The 19,733-nt window shown below is 39.0% G+C and overlaps 2 protein-coding genes across 3 annotated transcripts; one reads left to right on the forward strand and one right to left on the reverse strand.

Annotated features, from left to right (window-relative positions):
• LOC115679672 (BRASSINOSTEROID INSENSITIVE 1-associated receptor kinase 1) lies at positions 1 to 9,352 on the forward strand. The gene is made up of 11 exons (XM_030603327.2): positions 1 to 669; positions 1,752 to 1,884; positions 1,971 to 2,042; positions 3,015 to 3,158; positions 6,091 to 6,162; positions 6,272 to 6,343; positions 6,425 to 6,504; positions 6,831 to 6,956; positions 7,528 to 7,869; positions 8,062 to 8,456; positions 8,717 to 9,352. Exons 1-11 carry the CDS (start codon positions 582 to 584, stop codon positions 9,032 to 9,034), a joined length of 1,842 nt encoding a protein of 613 aa, XP_030459187.1. The 5' UTR covers positions 1 to 581; the 3' UTR covers positions 9,035 to 9,352.
• A 438-nt stretch (positions 9,353 to 9,790) lies between these two features.
• On the reverse strand, positions 9,791 to 16,154 carry LOC115679673 (protein RAE1-like). Of its 2 annotated transcripts, XM_030603328.2 has the most exons (11): positions 15,900 to 16,147; positions 15,681 to 15,767; positions 15,224 to 15,301; positions 14,477 to 14,670; positions 13,724 to 13,865; positions 13,120 to 13,200; positions 12,895 to 13,023; positions 12,234 to 12,311; positions 11,099 to 11,170; positions 10,305 to 10,385; positions 9,791 to 10,203 (listed from the first exon to the last, which is right to left on the reverse strand). In XM_030603328.2, exons 1-11 carry the CDS (start codon positions 15,957 to 15,959, stop codon positions 10,153 to 10,155), a joined length of 1,053 nt encoding a protein of 350 aa, XP_030459188.1. In that variant the 5' UTR covers positions 15,960 to 16,147; the 3' UTR covers positions 9,791 to 10,152. The 2 variants fall into 2 exon arrangements, with proteins under 2 accessions (XP_030459188.1, XP_056163359.1); XM_056307384.1 differs by lacking the exon at positions 11,099 to 11,170 and having other exon boundaries at positions 9,791 to 10,218; positions 15,900 to 16,154.
• Between the last annotated feature and the right edge of the window lie 3,579 nt (positions 16,155 to 19,733).

The raw sequence follows: 19,733 nt of genomic DNA on the forward strand, positions 1-19,733 counted from the left end.
ATGCGACATGTGGAAAGTTTGAAAAACGAACAAGCTCCCAACAAAAAAAGGGGCGAAAAAGATAAAGAATTCACAGAATGTAGAGAGAGAAGGGAATGACTAGGGAGAGTTTCTTTGACTGAGCCTTCCTCTACCTCACCTGCAACGACCAGGGAAAAAAAAGAAAAGAAAAGAAAAAGAAAAAGAAATAAACGCGACTGGGTGATCGAATTCATGGTATTCTTGGGTATCACTCTCTTGCATCTTGCTTCTCCCCTCTTGCCCTTTGGAGAAACGGACAAAAGAGTTCCGTTCTTGCATCGGTTCCGACACCAACTGCGGTTCTTGGTTTTGAATCAAGATTGATGATGGTCTTGTGGAGTAACGGCTAAGAAGTCTTGTCGTCTCGCCGCTCCACGGGTCTCCGCTCGGCTCACCCCATCGGGTCAACGTGTGAGATGCTTCGGATTTCCTGGTGGGGTTCTTGGATTGGGGCGATTCAGGGTCCGAGCAGGGTCGTTTTGTGTTGCGGGTGAATCTTTTGTTGGCAAGATTGGGGCTTATGAATCTGTGAAGCTCGGAGTTTCTGTTGTTGACTTGAAATGGCAATAATGGAGCGAGCGATCTTTGCTTTTCTTTGGTTTGTTTTGGCGTCTCATTTTTTGCCCAGAGCCCGTGGTAATGCTGAAGGTGGGTGCCCCCTTGTTCATCTTTCTATTCTTGGATGATTCTTTGATTGAATTTCTATAGTAGCGGACATCAGGTTGTGTTTTCCCTGAATTGGGTTGTCTTCAAAAAAACTTTCGATTTGGGAACTAAGTAGTTCATATTTTTGCTGTTCCAAGAAATTGTTCGTTTGATAAATAGCGATTGCTGCTGGACAATATCCTGACTGAAGATTGGGCTCAAACAACCGCTTGGTTTGCATACAATCATCAATCACAAAGTCTCATCATTTTTGCTCAAGCGTAGACTATGAGGAATAGGCACCTTTAAGTTAACAGTATCTCTCTCTTGTTCCACTACTTATGCTTCGACAAGTTGATGGCAACTTTACAGCTAGACCTAGACTTACCCAAACGATGATGCGAGGTTTGATTCGTTGCCTGGGTAGACAGGGCCTTACTAGGACAATTGCCTGTCTCACGTTATTCATGGCATTTGGATATCTGAGGTTTGTGTGCTGTTTGGCAGATGTACCGTTTGAGTTTTTCCAACAGCCTTGGTATAATCGGCAGCATTTCCTATCTTCTTGAGCTATGGTTCTTTGCATGATCATTTAGACAACTGTGTTCATGTCCTTGATTACCAATGATGTTGCTTTGAATTAAAGGATTCTGAACGAGTAAACAAACTGTCGGTTCTGTTTGGGGCAGAAAGATCTGACACATATGTCGTATTGAACTTGGTTGAGTGAGGACTTCCTGGAGCTGGATAGCTTACTTGTGAACAGTATTGATTGGACTATATTGAAGCTTACTTCCAATGAGCTTCAGATATAGTGAGGTTTCTGCTGCAGCTTAGAGAAGAGAGGGTTAAGATTCACATGTCTCTTCCCCTTTAACTTTTTAAATGCCGGAGGCAATGAAATAGGTTAACCCACAATGGAAGGGAACTCTTGTGCATAGTCACTGAGTAAGCCCTAACATAGGGCAAGGTATTTTGAGTGCATTAAGTTATTGGTGATTCTATGTTTTCTAATTCACTCTCCCTCTCTGGTTTCATCGACCCTTACGACCAGCCACTAATGATTGCCCATTCTTGTAAAACAGGTGATGCTTTGAATGCCTTAAAGACGAACTTAGCTGATCCAGGCAATGTTTTGCAGAGTTGGGACCCTACCCTGGTCAACCCATGCACATGGTTCCATGTGACATGCAATAGTGATAACAGTGTGACCCGAGTGTAAGCACATTCACTTGCTCAGTTGCCACTTTGTTGCGTTGAGATTTTATATTTTTCTCTAACTGTGAGCTTGCATACCGTCTTAGTGATCTTGGGAATGCAAATCTTTCTGGTCAGTTGGTTCCACAGCTCGGCCAGCTCCCAAATTTGCAGTACTTGTAAGTCCCATACTTTAAAAAGAAGTGTCCTTGGTTATTCATCATGAATGAACCATGCTTTTTGGCCTTTCGCGATTAGCTTCGAGTCACTGATTGCTGGATACACATCTTTCACTTGATAATGTATCTAATTTGCTGCTTGTTCTATGCTTTCATGCACTTCTGTTGGTATCAGTGGAGTTATAGTCGTAGCTGCTAATGATGGTTGTGCTGCTTCTATAAAGCCTCCATATACTTTTATTGTTCTTAATAGAGGTGTAGCATCAACACCTGTGCCTCTACCGTCGCTATCGGTATTGAACTTAGCATATGTCTTCAGTTCCTTGAGGAAGGCTAGGGTTCAAGAAATGACTCCTACTTCCTTACTGGTTTTGCTCCTGAATTATTGGTAGGTTTACAGAACCTGTTGGAGGGCTTGCTGCATATCCCAAGTATGGACCTTTAGGAGTTTGTGAGACCGTGATATTATTTCTGGAGTTCGTTTTCATAGTTGTTTATGGAAATAGTGAACGCTAGTCAGATGACATGCTGACTCAGCCTTACTGGATGAGGGCCTTATCCATAAATATTCTCTCTGTTGCACTTAAATTTGATACTTTTAGAAATGCAGATGCTTCGATATAGAAGTTCGAAACTTGGTCGATAGCTCATCATTAGAAAATTTGCTGCTTCATCTATTGGCTTGTTGCGTTTTTTGGTTATGTAACTTTTCAGATGCTTCAGGGAACTTGCCAATCTCACGTGAATTTGTTCGGTGGATAATTTGTTTAGCTTACTCATCAAGGTGGTTGCTTTAATCTTCATGAGAAGCTAGGATAGTCTTATTTCTCATAGGTTTTAAAAAGAATTTCTCTCCACTCTTAGCTGTTCTTTGCTAGCAGAGTTTAACTGTTACTACTTTTAAATGTAAGATATGCTTCCAGCATTTTGCTTCACCATAGCAATGGACTAAATATGATTCTTTAATGTCAGGGAACTGTATAGTAACAACATAACTGGGAAAATTCCAGAAGAGCTTGGGAATCTGACAGATTTAGTGAGCTTGGATCTTTACCTGAACGGCTTAGCTGGTACCATTCCAGTGACATTGGGAAAGCTCGGAAAGCTCCGTTTCCTGTATGAGAAAATCCTTAAGCTCAATTCGTAGCGTTATTAACAGAAATTCTGGTGCATCTTGCTTCTTTACTTATGTGTTTTGTATCCTCTAAAGGGTTCATTCATGACGAATAACGTGTCTGTGATGATTCAGGATCATGTGCTGGAATTAATTAGTAAAGATTCATTGCATTAAATTGGATCGTAAGTCTGTGATTAAGCATTTATCCATGCCACATTATTATGGATGTGGTAAAACAAAGTCCAGATTTTCTGTTTAAGTTTTGTAAGCACCTTCTTGCAACCTAGACAAATAGACCTCCAGCCTGTAAATTGCAAACAGTACATTCCAAGAGCATGCTCTTATGAGACTTTACCTTCTGAAGTTTTACTAAGTCTTAATTTACACCGGGGTCTTAAGTGGCCACAAATGGTTCCAGTTTTGTCAAGATTTCTAAAAGCTATATAATTCATGTGTAGGAACAAGGGCTTGACCTAGTGGTTGTCCACCCTTACCAAGTTCAAATTGGTCTTGAATTAGATTCTTATCTTTCTTGTTGCCCGTCTTACTTATATCAAAAGAAGAATTCATGCCTTGAGCACTTTATCTAAACATCTGAAGTTGCTTGTGTGTTCGACTATAGTTACCCATAAATGGCAACTAGGAAAATGTTCATTCAGGAGGGGGAAAGTACTGGCATGTAAATGTGATGAGTATAAAATATGTCATGCATTTTTTAATTCTAAATTATTGTGTCTAAAGAACGTGCAACTTTTCCACAGTTAAAATTCAAGAATGGTATTTTTATATTAGCATTTATCCCTGATGTCCTGAGTAAGAGTTATACATGTTTCGCATTTGGAGTTGTACAACTTCTAGGTTCAAATGGCGAATTGTGAGGTCTCGTGCTTCTTGAGCATATCAACAACACCTTTTTAGTTAATTAAGTCTAATCCTTGTCGGACTTTTTTTTATTGATGTCTTTATTATGGTTTGATGAACTCTATTAGAATAATGGGGATGAACTCACTCAGTAAAAATGTTTTGTAAGGTTTTTTTAAGCATCTTCCTCAAATATGATGACATTGATTATTTTAACTAAATGATAGGATGTACAATTGCTTGAGTTACAATTTGACATGATGAGAAAATTATAGGGTATAAGATGTCTAAATCTAGATTATTCGGATCCTGATGTAGAATATAGAACTGACTTCTATTTAAGATACCGTAACTTTAGAGAGTAAGCGGATTAAATCAGAGGGTAGATGGAAGGCACATATAAATTAGATTGGGACATCTAAAGCTAAAATTATTATACATTGTAATTGCATTTCATCTTTCATTAGCTGGGGACTTATGTAGCTAAAAGTATGTTTACTGGGATTGGAACAACAGAGCTCAATGCACTGCGAAGGCTATGTTTCTCATTCTTGCGCTGATCCTAAACCTTGGTTTTGTTACCTGCAGTGCTCATATAAGATGTATAGTTACATTCCATGGTCGATTGAATGCTGTTGACAAAGTTAATGGGTCATGGGGGAACTCCTGTGGGACAGCGTGGTGTAATCTGCATCCCATGTTTCTCATTCCTGCACTGATCCTACACCTGGTTTTGTTAGCTGCAGTGCTTATATAAGATGTATAGTTATATTCTATAGTTGATTGAATGCTGTTGACAAAGTTAATGGGTCATGGGGGAGCTCCTGTGGGACAGCGTGGTGTAATCTGCATCCCATATTTAGAAGTGCTGAAAGATGCATTAAAAAAAGGCAAAATGAAGAAATCTTCCAAGAATTCATTTTTTGTTAAAACCATATAGGAAATGCTTTTTCATAATTCCAAACGAAGGGGATTTGGAAATAATTGAGTAGAGAGGTAGGAAATGAAAAAGGAAAGGATCCAACAACTCTGAAGCTTACTCAAGTTTCATGAATTTAGAAAAGTTCAATAGAACAAATGGTTTGCTCTCTAAATTACGTTAGTTGTGGAGCTGCAGGGCTAATCAGTGCAACCACGAAAGTGGTTTTGGGTTATGCTACATAGAGGTCTTTCACATCAGTAGGTGGTGCATGGCTACATAATGAACCTCAAAGGGTAAAACGACGTTTAAAAGACTGGCTGCTTGTGACCTGACTGGATGTTACATGACATAAGAGCACACACAAAAAGTCTTCCCTTTTTCTTTTTCAGAGATTTTAGTGTGGCAGCCCATGCTAATGATGCTGCTAGAACAAGCTGGAGCATGAAAAATTGCATTCTAACTTTTCTCATGCAATATGTAATTGGTGAATGTTATAGGATTTTTGTAGTCCTGTTTGGGACGTGATGTTATATTTCTCTAACTGTTTTAGTTTGTGGTGACTATTGGTATGTTTATGTTCACCGTTATCTCCGAAAAGACCTGAAACTGGTTCTCTAGCTCTTTTAGTTTCCAAAATGATGGGTAATCGTGCCATAGATATATAGATTCATCCAATCATCTTGATTTTTATGGTTAGAAGGTAGGACTTCTACTGCTGGAGAGCAATAATTTCTAAAAATATAATATTCCTCTTCTTCATCAGTTGCTTTTTCTTGTTTTGCCCTTTCAATTATTTGCTTGTACAATTTGTTGCTCTGGCCAACAACTGGTCTGTCTGCAGGGACCCTGTTAGAAGAAATAAGAGACTGAAAACTTATTGAAGCCTTTTCATGTGAAACTAGTTGTCTATCTTGAAAGCTGCTAATCTATTAGAACAAAATGCTAAAAAATTGTTGGAGCTCTGCATGTAATACTTTGATAGTCTTTGCTTGCCTTTTGATATACATGAAGCATGTCTTTGGGAAGTAGTTGTGTGCTGTAGTTACTAGACGATTATGTCTTACTTTTACTCATCTTTACTGCTGGACTTCCATCACAATGTTTTTTTTGTCCATCACAACTGAACAAAGAAAAATTCTGTTTTGTAGGCGTCTAAACAATAACAGCCTCTCAGGAACCATTCCCATGTCGCTAACTACTATTATGACACTGCAAGTCCTGTGAGTACTTTGCTTATTCTTTTGAAAATTCTTGTTGGTGCTGTGTTTTATGTGGAAGGCGCGGATAGTAATGATGAGGCAACATTCCTATTTTCCCTGTAAAATGCAGTGATCTTTCAAATAACAAGCTAACAGGAATTATTCCAGTCAATGGCTCTTTTACACTATTTACTCCTATCAGGTTTGATAAAGTATTAACACTTTCCATTAATTTCTTGATGGTCGTTATCATTGAGATGCTAACTGTCGCATATTTCTTCAGTTTTGCTGGTAACGAACTTGTGACTCCACCAACACCTCCACCGCCTCCTGTTTCTCCAACTCCTCGATCTTCTCCTTCAGGTATGCTGTTAGTATCATTTTTCCTTATACTGCCCTCTTTGTTTGAGATCCTTATGTTTTTACTTTCACCTTCGTGTTGCCAGTTTTATGCATGTCTTAGCCTTAGAGTGTGTTAATTCTTGGCTTGAAGCACATTTTACCTGTTTTCTCCACTTTTAGCTCAGGCTTCTCCCATAACTATTGTCCATTTATGTAGGATTATAGCCTACAGTAATCTTTCCAGTGCAGGGAACATGCGCATTCATTTAGAAGTTATCAAGGCTCTACATGCTTCGAAAGTAACTTGTAATTATCATATTAATTATTGTCAAATGCCATTGAAGCAGGTAGCACAACTGGAGCTATTGCTGGGGGAGTTGCTGCTGGTGCTGCTCTGCTATTTGCAGCTCCAGCAATCGCGCTAGCGTGGTGGCGGAAGAGAAAGCCACAGGATCATTTCTTTGATGTGCCTGGTCAGTGGCTCATCCTATATCTTTTAGTTGTATTTATTCCGTTTTGTCTGTTTTAGCTGGCTAGCTTCTCTCACACATGCCTACAATTCTTCAGCAGGGCCTGTCATGGGGGGCCTTTTCCCCAACTTTTGTTTTCTCTGTTTTTGCTTTTGACATAGCAACCCATTGGCATCAATAGCTTCAGTTAAACGGCAATTTGTAAAAGCTTGAAACAGAACCTTCTTCTGATATTTGCTTGCACTTTTGGTTTTTGTGCAAAAACAAATTTGAAAATAGCAAAATTCCCTTTGAAGTGTTTGAATGAAAAATTATGACACTTCTTTTGTCTATGCTTCTTTCTTTTTTTAGCAGAGTCGTAGAAAAATTAATTTCAGAAGTTTTGACTTCTAACACTAAAAATACAATAACTCTGCAAAAACAATAAAACATACAACAAAACGATAAAGCTAAAAGGTAAAAGTCATGTTCAAAGCTAGAAAGTGACTATGAAGCACCCCAAACTGGTGAATTTATGAATTTGGCCAGCATGAGTTATTCTTTGGATGCATTTTAACCTCTAAATCTCTTGCAGCTGAGGAGGATCCTGAAGTTCATTTGGGACAGCTCAAAAGATTTTCCCTCCGTGAACTGCAAGTTGCAACAGATAATTTTAGTAATAAAAATATATTGGGCAGAGGGGGTTTTGGTAAAGTTTATAAAGGACGTTTAGCTGATGGGTCACTAGTAGCAGTGAAGAGACTTAAAGAGGAGCGTACTCAAGGTGGAGAATTGCAGTTTCAAACAGAAGTGGAATTAATCAGTATGGCCGTGCATCGGAATTTGCTCCGTCTACGTGGTTTTTGCATGACACCCACTGAGCGTTTGCTGGTCTATCCATTCATGTCAAATGGAAGTGTAGCTTCCCGTTTGAGAGGTACAGCTTGCTAACTGGATTTTTTACTCTTTCCACTAATCACTGTAACATGCCTTTCTCTTGATTGTTTTTGGCAAACTATTCCTATCATAATCATATGCTGGGTTCTGTCATCTTGCTACTATGAGTTGAAGGAGATACTGAGTCTAAGATCATCATTTTATTCCTGATTGTTAAATAATATCCCTACAGAGCGCCAGGAGAATCAATCCCCACTTGACTGGCCAAAACGGCAGCGTATTTCATTGGGAGCTGCAAGGGGGCTGGCTTATTTGCACGACCATTGTGACCCCAAGATTATACACCGTGATGTTAAAGCTGCTAATATACTATTGGATGACGAATACGAAGCGGTTGTTGGAGATTTTGGTTTGGCTAAACTCATGGACTACAAAGATACTCATGTTACCACAGCCGTACGTGGCACAATCGGGCATATAGCTCCGGAGTACCTCTCGACAGGAAAGTCTTCAGAGAAGACGGATGTCTTTGGCTATGGGGTCATGCTTCTAGAACTGATAACTGGACAGAGGGCATTTGATCTTGCTCGGCTAGCGAATGATGATGATGTCATGCTGCTTGATTGGGTATGCATACCTCTCTGAAATTTCTTATTCTGCACTTGTCAATCAATTGTGTGCATTCTGTCTCTATTGTGGATCTATGTTCTTATGTTAATGGGTTGGCCTAGCCAATCTGCAAGGAAGCTAGTTCTCTTCATTCTTCTGGTAACCTTTTCTAGTTACTCTGCTTAACTGCTTTTTACGTTTCTAGGTCACCGAAGGAGCTCTCCAGCCTATAATCACCTCTCTTCTGCTTAACTAATTTCTGGACCTTTAACTTTCAGGTCAAAGGGCTTCTAGACGATGACAAATTGCCGATTCTGGTTGATGCCGATCTCCAAAGTGAGTACGCTGATGACGAGGTCAAACAATTGATCCAAGTTGCTCTCTTATGTACACAAAGCAACCCTATGGAAAGACCTAAAATGTCCGAAGTGGTCAGAATGCTTGAAGGCGAAGGTTTGGCAGAGAGATGGGAGGAGTGGCAAAAAGACGAAATGTTCCGCCACGACTTCAGCCACACTCACAACCCGCACACCGAATGGATCGTCGCTGACTCTACTTCCCACCAGCGCCCGGAAGAATTATCTGGTCCCAGATGATCCCTATTGAAGTCCATCAATCACATGAAGAGTCTCATATGAAAGGCCCTTTTTGTAGTTTTAACTGAACTATAAAATTTGTGCATATGGTCTTCCTTTTCTTTTCCTTTTATGTGTTTTGTTTCTCTTGTTTTAATCCGTTTTCTTGTCCAGCCTATCGTTCATATTAAACTTGCTCTATGCTTGTAGTTCTATAGGATCATCAATTGCCATTGTGTAAACAACAGGTGCTAGAAAACGAAAGGATTGTGGTAGCACAACCGGTCTATAATTATCATGTATCATTGTAAGAGAAATAAATACATCTGTCTTCTGCAATCTGCTCATTCTTATCTTCATTGCATTTCTAGTAATGGATGTCAGCATTTTCGCTTTTTTTTGAGGTCAGAAAGAATCATTAAGTCAGTTGTTCCTGTTCATAATTTTTAAGATTGAATAAAATCAGCTAGAATAATTTCTACTAGACAGGAGGAACCGAACCAAGACCTCATCTATTGTGTACTTGATTTCTATATCTTTTGAAACGAGGACTTAAGACATCTTCAGGATGGGCAACGTGTGGAAGAAGAGAGAAAGCTTAACCACGACTACCACCGCGAGTTGCAACTGAGCCACAAAAATCATATTATGCAGACAAAAAAGGTGTATTTACTCGGCATTCTGCATGAACCATAACTTCGCCTTCTCACTACAATCTCTGTCAAGCTGGGATCGACTGATATTGAGGCGCCACTTGGTTCAAAGAGAGTCTCGACATAGGGAGAAGGATTGACTAGTAAAATCTCTTTACATGCGATTTCCGTAGTCTCGTGGATACAAAGAAAAGACAAGTCAAAACTGATCACCAAAATATGTTTCACAAAATCCATCTAGGGGACTCCCATCTATAATAACTGGACAGATGCAACATGATTTACATACATATAAGTTGTAACTCCATGTACCATCCAAAGAAAACCTTGACTTCGGCCAAAAAACGGGTCAACTGCTAAATTTTTTGGGAGAAGGAGCGGAATGTCTATACACGCACGGACGGATCCCTCGTCCTTCCAACAGGAAATATGACTATTCCAACTGGAAATATGACTCTATGGGGCTTTGCGACTAGAAATAAGGACTCATTTTCTTCCAGAAGTCCCTAGTCGTGGTTTGCCTTTAACCTCAGATTCCTGAAAAATCAAAATCTTGTGACACGTCCTCGACATTGGTGCAAAATTCATCCACATTTTGAGACAAATTATTTTGAAAAAGTGGTAAATTAAAAAAATACCTGTGGTAAATGCAGGAAAATGTAAGTTTTGGCTGTTGCAGGATTATGGTTCTCTGCACCCTTACTCCAATCATAGCACACCTATAGCATTCAAATGTAAAACTTAGGAGTCGGTCAATGGGCACTGCGGTATTCACTTCACTAGAAAAGAAGCAGAAGCAGTTTGGCCTCCCAAATTTATAGACGCCAATTCAATCACACAAACACATGTAACTGTTTTTCTTTTTGGATCCCCATAGTTTGGCCATGCCAACTCATGCAGACACGGATACATGCCTCCGCGGACACAAAAGGAACTACTGCAGTTAAATATTGGCAAAATCCACCGGACAGTATGAAGTCACACTAAACTAAACCACATGCTTTTGACTAACCCAGCTATATGTCATACATGGTAGCACGGCATTAATGAGTTCAAGAAGTACAAGCATATTTAACACACAAGTCGATTGTCTCTTTTGTTTCTGCACTCTCTTTCATAATAATTCTTTTTCCCTCGTCTCGCAAACACTCAACGATAAAATGTGTTTGTTTTTTCACCTAATTTTTGCTAAATATGCGGTGTTGTAGCACTAGGATATGAAGTCAATAATGCACAATTAGATTCTAACCAATCGTGTACATGAAGTTGTTTTCATGCTTTTTCCATCACTACTTTTTACGATTTTCTATTCTGTTTTCTTTTTATGGGTGGTGAGCGCAGTCTGGGAACCTAAGACAATAGATTTAGTGTTTTGATTCTTTTGAACCCAAAACATGTACAGGTGCTGGATAAAATGGGCGGTAAAGCATACCGAGTATGCATAAATAGACCCATCATTATTGAAGGTACTGCAGGGAATGGGCTGACTGCACCTTAACATTGCCTGAAATTAGGAAACAAATGGAAAAGGAAATTATAACGAGACATCATTTTTAACAAAGTAAATGCCCTGATAACTAGCTTGCCATTAGACCATACATGTGAAAAAAGTGCACACAACATTTAGTTCAGTGTTAAAGGTGAGACTAAATCAAGTACATAAGATTAATCCAGTAACCTCAGAACCTGTCCAGAGAAAATACAAAAGGAGATCACGGTACATTTTAAGTCTCCAAGACAAATAAATAGTATACCATAAGCCGCTAACTCCATTCTCCACTACAAAAGGAACCAAGAAGTTATGATCGACAGAGAGAACCTAAATTCCAGCAAATACAGAAGTTCTAACATGAATTTCCCAATTGTGAACCACTCTCAATCATAACAGCAAGCAGAAGCCACAGCACAACAAAGTGCGTAATGTGCATGCCGACACAAGCTGATACAAAATGAACTTTTGTTAGTTGCATCTAGTAACTACTGCATACTACAAACTATCCCAAACAGTTAAATTTGGGTTGACCAGGAGTTAAAGCTGAGACACTTCTTCAGATGAACCACAGGAAACAACCAGATTATTGCCTACAAGGTCTTGACTGGGATAACATTTATGGCAATTTTCTTAGATTTGCAGCCAATATAGACAGTTACAAAATCATACAAGACAACAATCAACAGTACGGAAAGCCTCCACAAAAAAAAAAATTGCTAAATCTATATGTCACAGCCGTTCTAACTGCTTTAACAACTGCATGAACCATATATGTTACTTTCATTTCATAGATAAAGGCATGATTATCTGTCCCAGTACTCCAATTGCAATGTAACACCCAGCTAGTGGGCATCATATATTTTAAGGTTCAGCCACCTAGCTAAATTCTTGTTGAAGCACTACCAAGTGACCTCAAAGCCATGATCTCGTAAGCAGCTAACTGATTAAGCTATTTGAGCTTTGGTGGTTTATTAAGTAATTATTGATCCATATACTATGTTGCACACACAGCTACTGGAAATCTTCATGAAATGAAAAGAAACTCCAAAAGTGAATATGTAGAACAGTGTAAAACCTTCAGTCTCTGTTTGCTATCCTTGTCCCAAAAATTGAAGGCGCCATCAGAACCAGCAGTTGCAAAGGTGTGATGTATCTGAAACCATGCATATATCTATTCTTTAGAAATTCATAAAAAAACTTATATGGACAGAAACTTGAGCACTGGAAGGTTCCGCTAGATCTCAACTTTTAAAGAAAAGGATCAGCAATAAATAAGACAAAATTGAACGCTCTGGGAGAGGTCTTCCAGAGATGATAAGGGATTTGTAACTGGCATTTCAGATTAGCTTTACTGAGAATTCTCGAGGACAAAGGATAAGAAAGTCTTTCACCCCAAGCCCACACCGTTAGTCCACTATTCCAACCATGGCCTTGACCGATTATCTGCTGTTCTCTCCAACAGAGGGCATCATATCAACAGCAAAAGACATTCGCTTCGTTTTTATCTTCTATCTTTTGACTAAACATATTCATTCGGACTAGTGGCATCCTTATCAACTCATTTTTTTAGGGTTGTTAGTAGAATTCCTTTATTACTTGTTAAAAAGTATACTTTCAACTACAAATCACTCCCATTTGAAAAGATAATTTTGATGCCTCTACAGTGAATAGAAGATGAAACAATTAAGGAACATTAAAAATTTGCAACGCTAATTATCTTCCAAAGAAAATCTTACAGGATGGAAGTTCAATGAGTTGACTGAGTATATCTCACTGCCCTCTCTGTGGCATTTGAAGGTGAAATTCTTGCTTTGTTGTGAATCATCTAGATGATGTACCCCAACCCTTCCTTCAATAGAGCCAACCTATATAAATGTCAAAGAAGCAAAAGCTTAACAAAATATGTAGAAAGAACCAAAGAGTTAAAACTGCAACAAATTGTATGACAAGCCATCACTTACCAGAAAGCCTTGTTGATCGGGGAAGGTAGCAAGACACCTGGTCTGATATTTAAGCGGGGAACTGATTCTCTTGAATTCAGTCTATGAAAGTCCACAGAATACGTAAGAATCTACAAAGGTAACTAGCAAAACCAATTCAGGAAATGGAAAACAAGAATCCAAATATTTATGCAAAACCACGTGAGATGCTTGAAAATAAAAAGGTATGAGAAAGACGAAGCAGTAGAATAGACCAATGAAGACCAGCAATGACACAGTAAAACTTGCAAATCCATGCAAAAGCAAAAAAAATGACAGTACATTTTACCGTAAGAATGGAGCTATCTCCAACTTCATTTGCAGAATGTAGCCCTTCAGGCTATCCACGCGTTTCGTAAAGGATTTACTAATAAGTATCCATGATAGACGATCAAAAACACATTGCATAACAAGTAAAGAAACACTGCCATCAATTGTCTAGACAGGCAAACATCCTAAATCTTCCAGGTCATGCATATTATTACTTAACTGCAACGTCAAAATATTGAAGAGATAGCATGAATGAAATAGGACACTATTCCATGTCATTTATGGTAATATAAACTGAATATAATGAGAAAAAGACCTGAGGACTTTGCAAGTTGTAGACTATCAGATTCCTATCCGCAGTACCAACAACCATGAGGGGATGTCTCACAGTAAGAGCATAACAACGTTCAGGCAATTGTTGAATATGAACTGGATTGGCTTGTCTCGTATCCCAATATCTGAAGTATGAAGGCAAAAAAAATAACAGCAAATCAAGAAATTCTTTTTCATGGCAACCAATAAACCTTTGAACATGAGAGCAACTTATTATTGAAAGATAAATAGATGTGATCTTAAAGCATTCATCTCTACGTAATATGCCCAGTACATCTGTTTGGATCAGGGTCATTTAAAAGCAAGACAGATCAAGAGGCAGCAACTAGGAAAGAGGCAAAGTCTACAGTCTCACAATACAAATATGTGGGTGATTTGGCGTTTCGGAATGCTACTAGAACCTCAGCAGCCTTAGGTCGCTGACTTCTAGCTTCTGTTACCCATAAGTGTTGCCTAACTTGCATAAGTGACATTTATTGTGAAAGAAACATGTCGACTAGCCACAATTGTAATGGAGACGTTGTTCATGCAACCAGTTCAGTATGCACTTATAAACCATCATTCCTGGATATTCAGATGAGCAACAGAATTGTGCATAATTTCAACATCGATTAGTCATGCTAACAGTTGAGAGCAAGTAAATTTTCCCTATTCTAACATTTGCTGCTTCAGGGCTACCAAATGCTGCATTCATGCATCAAATATTATTTAGGTGAAAAAGACAGTGGATAATTACCTCAATGTCTTGTCCCAACTTCCAGTAACTAATAGGTTCATTTCAGGTATCCATGAGATCTCTTTTATTGGTGCATCATGCATGGCAACAGTCATTGATTGGCCACCTGACATCAACGGCCACATTTTGACTTGCTTGTCACAACCACCAGAAAAGACAGTTGTTCCATCATCCTTCCATGTTGAGCACAACACCTTCATAAGAGGTTTGCAACAGTTAAATAAGTGGAAAGGCGGATAAAAGTTGCTATGTAAATAAATTGAAAAAAGGCATGGAGGAATCAGCTATAACAGCACAGTAGATAGGAAACCCTATATTATCTAACCTTGGACACAGTATACACAACTCTTACTTCGCACAGTATTAGAGAGGTCGAGAATAGAGGTTAACTCCTTCAGTCAAATTTCCGAGGCAGCAAAAAATTAGATTACATAGATGTTTACTCTAAGCATATCCCAACTAAATTAACGCAAAAGAGAAATTACCTAATGGAATACACAATTTGACTGTTAATTGAGTGGCTGTGATTCTATGGTTAGCACATTACATGTTCTACGTTCACTTCTTACGAAGCACACCACATAATACACCTGAAAACATTGTTCCAGAAATTCTCTCTTTCTCAGTACAACTTGGCAACGATACGAACTTGCACAAATTTAGGGTTAATAGAATGAATTACAGTCGACGGTTCTCTAGCCATTCATATAGAGCTTATTATATAGATAACATAAGCCAATCTCTCACTGGCTGCTCATGGGATATGGATGCCTTTGGGGCAGTGCCAACGCTTGTTCCACTCCGCACAATCTCCCAGCACCTGACCTACAAAACATGAAAAAACAATTTCCAAAGGGCCAAAAGAAGGCATCAGTACTGCCATTCTCATAACATACTCTTCATGATAGGTAACATACAAACTCAATCGATTATGTCGAATCTAGAATAAGAGTACTCCATGAGAATCGAAAAACGGCGCCGTATACAGTCTTAACCCACTCAAAATCTCAATTTCTGGCAACACAACCATGATCGTACAACAGTCAAATTCCCATTCTAGAACGACATGTAGCTTTTTAATTAGAATCACGCACCTAACAAGAATAGCAAGAACTGAAAAAACACGGGATAAATGCAGGCACACCTCATCAGAGAGTCAAATTCAGGAACAGAAAAAACAAAAGGAAACAAGAGAGACAAATACCTGGTTGTCCCAGGAAGTGGCAACTAAGAGGTTGGCCTTGGGGCTGAAGCTCAGGCTCGAAACAGAGTCATTCGGAGGTTGGACAACCTGGGCATTGAACAAAACGACAATCCCTCAAAACCCAAAATCGAAAAGCACCCACCGCGCCAAGTCGCTCGACGACGACAATCACAACCCCACAATGAGCTCTACCAAGCGAAGAGATGAGATGGGCCATACCTCGTACGACTTGTTCGGGTTAGGATTCGAAAGAGCGGCGCCGGTCAAGAAAGTAGACATGGAGAACCACCGCGCACGGAGGAGGTGCAACGATTCTTCTCTCTGCGTTCTCGCCGATGGAGGAAGATGAAGAAGCAGAAGAAGGTGGGTGGGTTCGTCCTTGTGCTGAGGTACAGAGTCCCAGGCGTGGAAGAGACACGTAAGGCAGAGCGTCCGGACAGTGGATTCAATAACATCCTTAATTATGATTTTTCGTTAATGATTAACGTGAAAAGGCGCAGGATTAGATTACTTACGTGATAGAAGGTGCTTTTGCCTAACTAATCGGCTCCCGACATGCGCCAAGACGGCGCTGGAAAAGTATATATATATATATAATGTTGTTAGACGGGTTTCGTATACCTGACTCGACGGTTAAATCTAATAACCCTCCAAAACGGGTCATGCTTGACAAGACACTACTTTGATGTTAATTAATTTAAGCAATGCGACGGTGCTAGCACTGTTTGAAAGGTTGGACATGCTTTCATTTTTGAAACGATATGGAAGCCATTTGTTATATTCTTTCACCACTTGTTATCCGTAGATTATTACCTATCCAACACATTCCAATGATCTATCAACATTAACACATAAATAGTAATATGAGGATATATTCTCTCCTACAAAACATCTCTCTCTTCATTTTGAAGCTCACAACTTCTCTTTCGTCTTTTGATCGCCCTCATTTTCGGTACCAGTGCCAGTGCCAGCATTGGAGGGCCAATCCGGACATAAAATTCAGATGCCTTGACTTGTTTGTTGGGGTGCAAATCGATTTCTAGTTGGAGTTTCAGCATCAATTTGCGGTTCCTATTTCGATTTTCAACATTATATATCAAGTGGATGAGCAAAGATTCCCATTTCAGCTTGAATTCGCGGTTCCCATTTCACTCTACCCCTTCAATTTTCCAAAGAAATCTAAAGAAATTGATGAAAAGAAGGAGAGAGAGAAAGAAAAACCTCGCATGTGCATGTGCATGTGCATGTGCATGTGCATGTGAGGCCTTACGGGTCGTGAAAAGGCCCATTGAATGGGTCCACGCAGTGCAACCGGGGCTCACACTGTGAAAGCGGAAACTCATAAATCATTGAAGACTTTCTTTCTTTGTGGCTCGGTTCCTAAACGGGAAAATGACACAAATAATCTTTAAACTTTAATTTAATATGTAATGTGATCCTTGAACTTTTAATTTATTCAATATAGTCCACGAACTTTAACTCAATATACAATGTGATCCCTGAACTTTTAATCTGTTCAACATCATCCATGAACTTTTGGAACATGTTCATTTAGTCCCCGAACTATATCAAAATGTCCAATATAGTCCATAAACTTTTTGAACAGTTTCATACAATTCAGGGATCATATTGAACATGTACCAAAAGTCCAGGGACCACATTGAACAAATTAAAAGTTCAGAGATCAAATTGCACATTTGACCAAAGTTCAAGAACTGTTTGTGTAATTATCCATTCCTAAATCAGTAAATAGACCAGAAGGAAAATTAAGGTTACGTTTCTTTTTGCGAAAAATAAAGTATTTGAAATATATATTTTAAAAATAATCGTTTATATCGCTTGAAATGATTAATTGACGAAAAATGATTTCATTATCGATAACAATTTATATCTAAATCTATTCGTTGATGATGAAAAGATTTTTCGTCCATTCATTTCTGTAATTGGTGCAATTGTTCATTTTCGGAAAAATATTTCTTAAATCGTTTATTTTCTACGAAACAAGCGGAACCTTAATTTTCCTCCTCTTTCTTTTGGGTATTTTCCTCCCCTTTAACACCAACTAGTGTTGGGGAATTATGTCATTTTTTTTTGCTTTTCCATCATTAAATGCAGGAGAATACCACTTGAAACATGGTTGTATCTAATTTGTGAGTTATTTACGCGTATGCCCTTTGATCCTTGCGCCTCCTTGACCTTTTCAGTTTTTGGCAGGGGCAAAATGGGTAAAGGGAAGCGAGACAAACATATGCTTCGGTTAAATATATAACCGACGATAACTAACCATCTTGCTATGTATAAACTGGTCCGGATTTTGTCCTTTCTCTCTCTCTCTCTCATCTGCATTGCCTAAGGATAGAAAAGCTCGTTCTTTTAAGACAAGGTTCAAGATACATAAGCCTATATGAAAAAGAGAATTGTACGTCTCTTGTGGACTTATTAGCTCAGGAAAAGACTCACATCAACGCAACGTGAGCATCTACGTAATTCGTTAATCTCTCGACATATACTATAAATACGTACTGTTTCTTGTTTATAAGTACTTGCTCAAGTGATCAGCTAAAGATATTGCTTGTTTTCCTTCGGAAATTACGGAAAATTGTTCAAAATTGACCAGATGGATTCCGGCTACCATATTTTGTTGGCTTGATTTATCTTTCTGTCATTTAAACTGCCGTTACAATGTATATGTTTGTGAGAGACCACTGTTTCTGGACTGACATGAATCCAAAGTTTCTTGCTAGCTACCGATTCATGAATGAAGTATCGTCCTGAATCTGGCCAAGTCACGAGGGCTTGATCAAAAGATTTCAAGAACAAGAACGCGACAAACGAGTATATATGCTAAGTTGCTGTTAGCTGGCTGTCAGAGCTCTCTAAGAAGAACCCTTTTCAATCTTAAACTCATTTATTGTACTGCAAAGTCTGTAAAAAAACACTGATACTGAACTGAACTTGGGCCTGCCTTGCCTCTGTACTTTTTTTGTTTGACCATCTCTTTAGCTTCTGAGCAACCACTTCCAACAGTAACAGACTGGTCAGCTATCACTATATAGTGTTGCTGTTGCATGCAAGGAAGGCCAAAAGGACTACTATTAAAGGCCTGTGGTCCACAAGAATATGTGGTCCTTTGAAAGGGAATTAGGAGAGAGTACCCACGTTTAAAAGAGCAGCTAGACCTGAAAAAAGTAGTTACTACACTACACTTGGGCTGGCCCCATTTCATATATACAACTTCTTTTCAAATTTGGTGTTGCCATTAACTACTGTATCTAACATCTTTGCAGGATGATAAATGACCAGGTTGAGTTTGATGTATTTCCTCTTTCCTCTTCATTCTGTCCTTTTCATTTTATTGATCACGCCGGTGTCATTCATTCTTATAATAAAAGCCTGATCTGATGCCGCCTCAAAATCTTGCTATAATAGTAATAGTTCAGGTTCAATAGCATTGTTATGTGAGAGAGGTAATGAAGATCACTACACCTGAACAAATTATTATTAACAATTAGTGTCTATGTGACAGCAGTTCTTTGATGTTGGCCTCTTTAAACTCTTGATTGCACTGCCTTCGTTGCTTGGCTGTAGGTTTGCTTGTTCTTGCTTCTACAAGTGATATCCTACTCTTTTCCTCATGTAGTATCAGCTACCATGCTAGGACTAGTGGGTGTGAGGTAAATTGAAGCAATCTAGATGTTTGATCATAAGTCTAGGTCAATTGAAGTAAGTAACCCAATTTATTTCTATAGGAAATGCGACAGATAAAGGCAGTGTTGAGATGCACGTGTGAGCTGTGTTAGAAAAGTCACATATCGGAGAATTGGTGTGATGTGGAGTAGTTAATATATCCTAGTTGGTCCACAACTGATTGGCTCAAACTTATGACTGAAGGTGAGCTCAACTAGATATGTTGATGGGTTCGGGCTCCCTCTTGGCAAAGGTTCTACTGCACGCATACAATTCAAGTAGTAGTTCCTCTCCAAGTCAAGCAGAGTTGAGTATGAAGGAAACAAGTATGTTCCTGAACATTAACACATGATGGGGACAGGATGG

This window comes from Syzygium oleosum, unplaced genomic scaffold (assembly GCF_021117445.2).
Source record: "Syzygium oleosum isolate NSW1041296 unplaced genomic scaffold, Sole_v2.1 Sole_v2.52, whole genome shotgun sequence".
Taxonomy (NCBI): domain Eukaryota; kingdom Viridiplantae; phylum Streptophyta; class Magnoliopsida; order Myrtales; family Myrtaceae; genus Syzygium; species Syzygium oleosum.

What these genes read in the sequence shown, in the direction of transcription:
- LOC115679672 (XM_030603327.2), top strand. Translation starts at nt 582, where the DNA reads ATGGCAATAATGGAGCGAGCGATCTTTGCTTTTCTTTGGTTTGTTTTG. An exon ending in TCATTTCTTTGATGTGCCTG is followed by an intron (nt 6,957 to 7,527) that starts GTCAGTGGCTCA and finishes AATCTCTTGCAG; the next exon opens with CTGAGGAGGATCCTGAAGTT. An exon ending in ATGTCATGCTGCTTGATTGG is followed by an intron (nt 8,457 to 8,716) that starts GTATGCATACCT and finishes TTTAACTTTCAG; the next exon opens with GTCAAAGGGCTTCTAGACGA.
- LOC115679673 (XM_030603328.2), bottom strand. Translation starts at nt 15,959, where the DNA reads ATGTCTACTTTCTTGACCGGCGCCGCTCTTTCGAATCCTAACCCGAAC. An exon ending in ACAACTTGCAAAGTCCTCAG is followed by an intron (nt 13,201 to 13,723) that starts GTCTTTTTCTCA and finishes GGACTTTCATAG; the next exon opens with ACTGAATTCAAGAGAATCAG. An exon ending in CCGATCAACAAGGCTTTCTG is followed by an intron (nt 13,024 to 13,119) that starts GTAAGTGATGGC and finishes ACATTTATATAG; the next exon opens with GTTGGCTCTATTGAAGGAAG.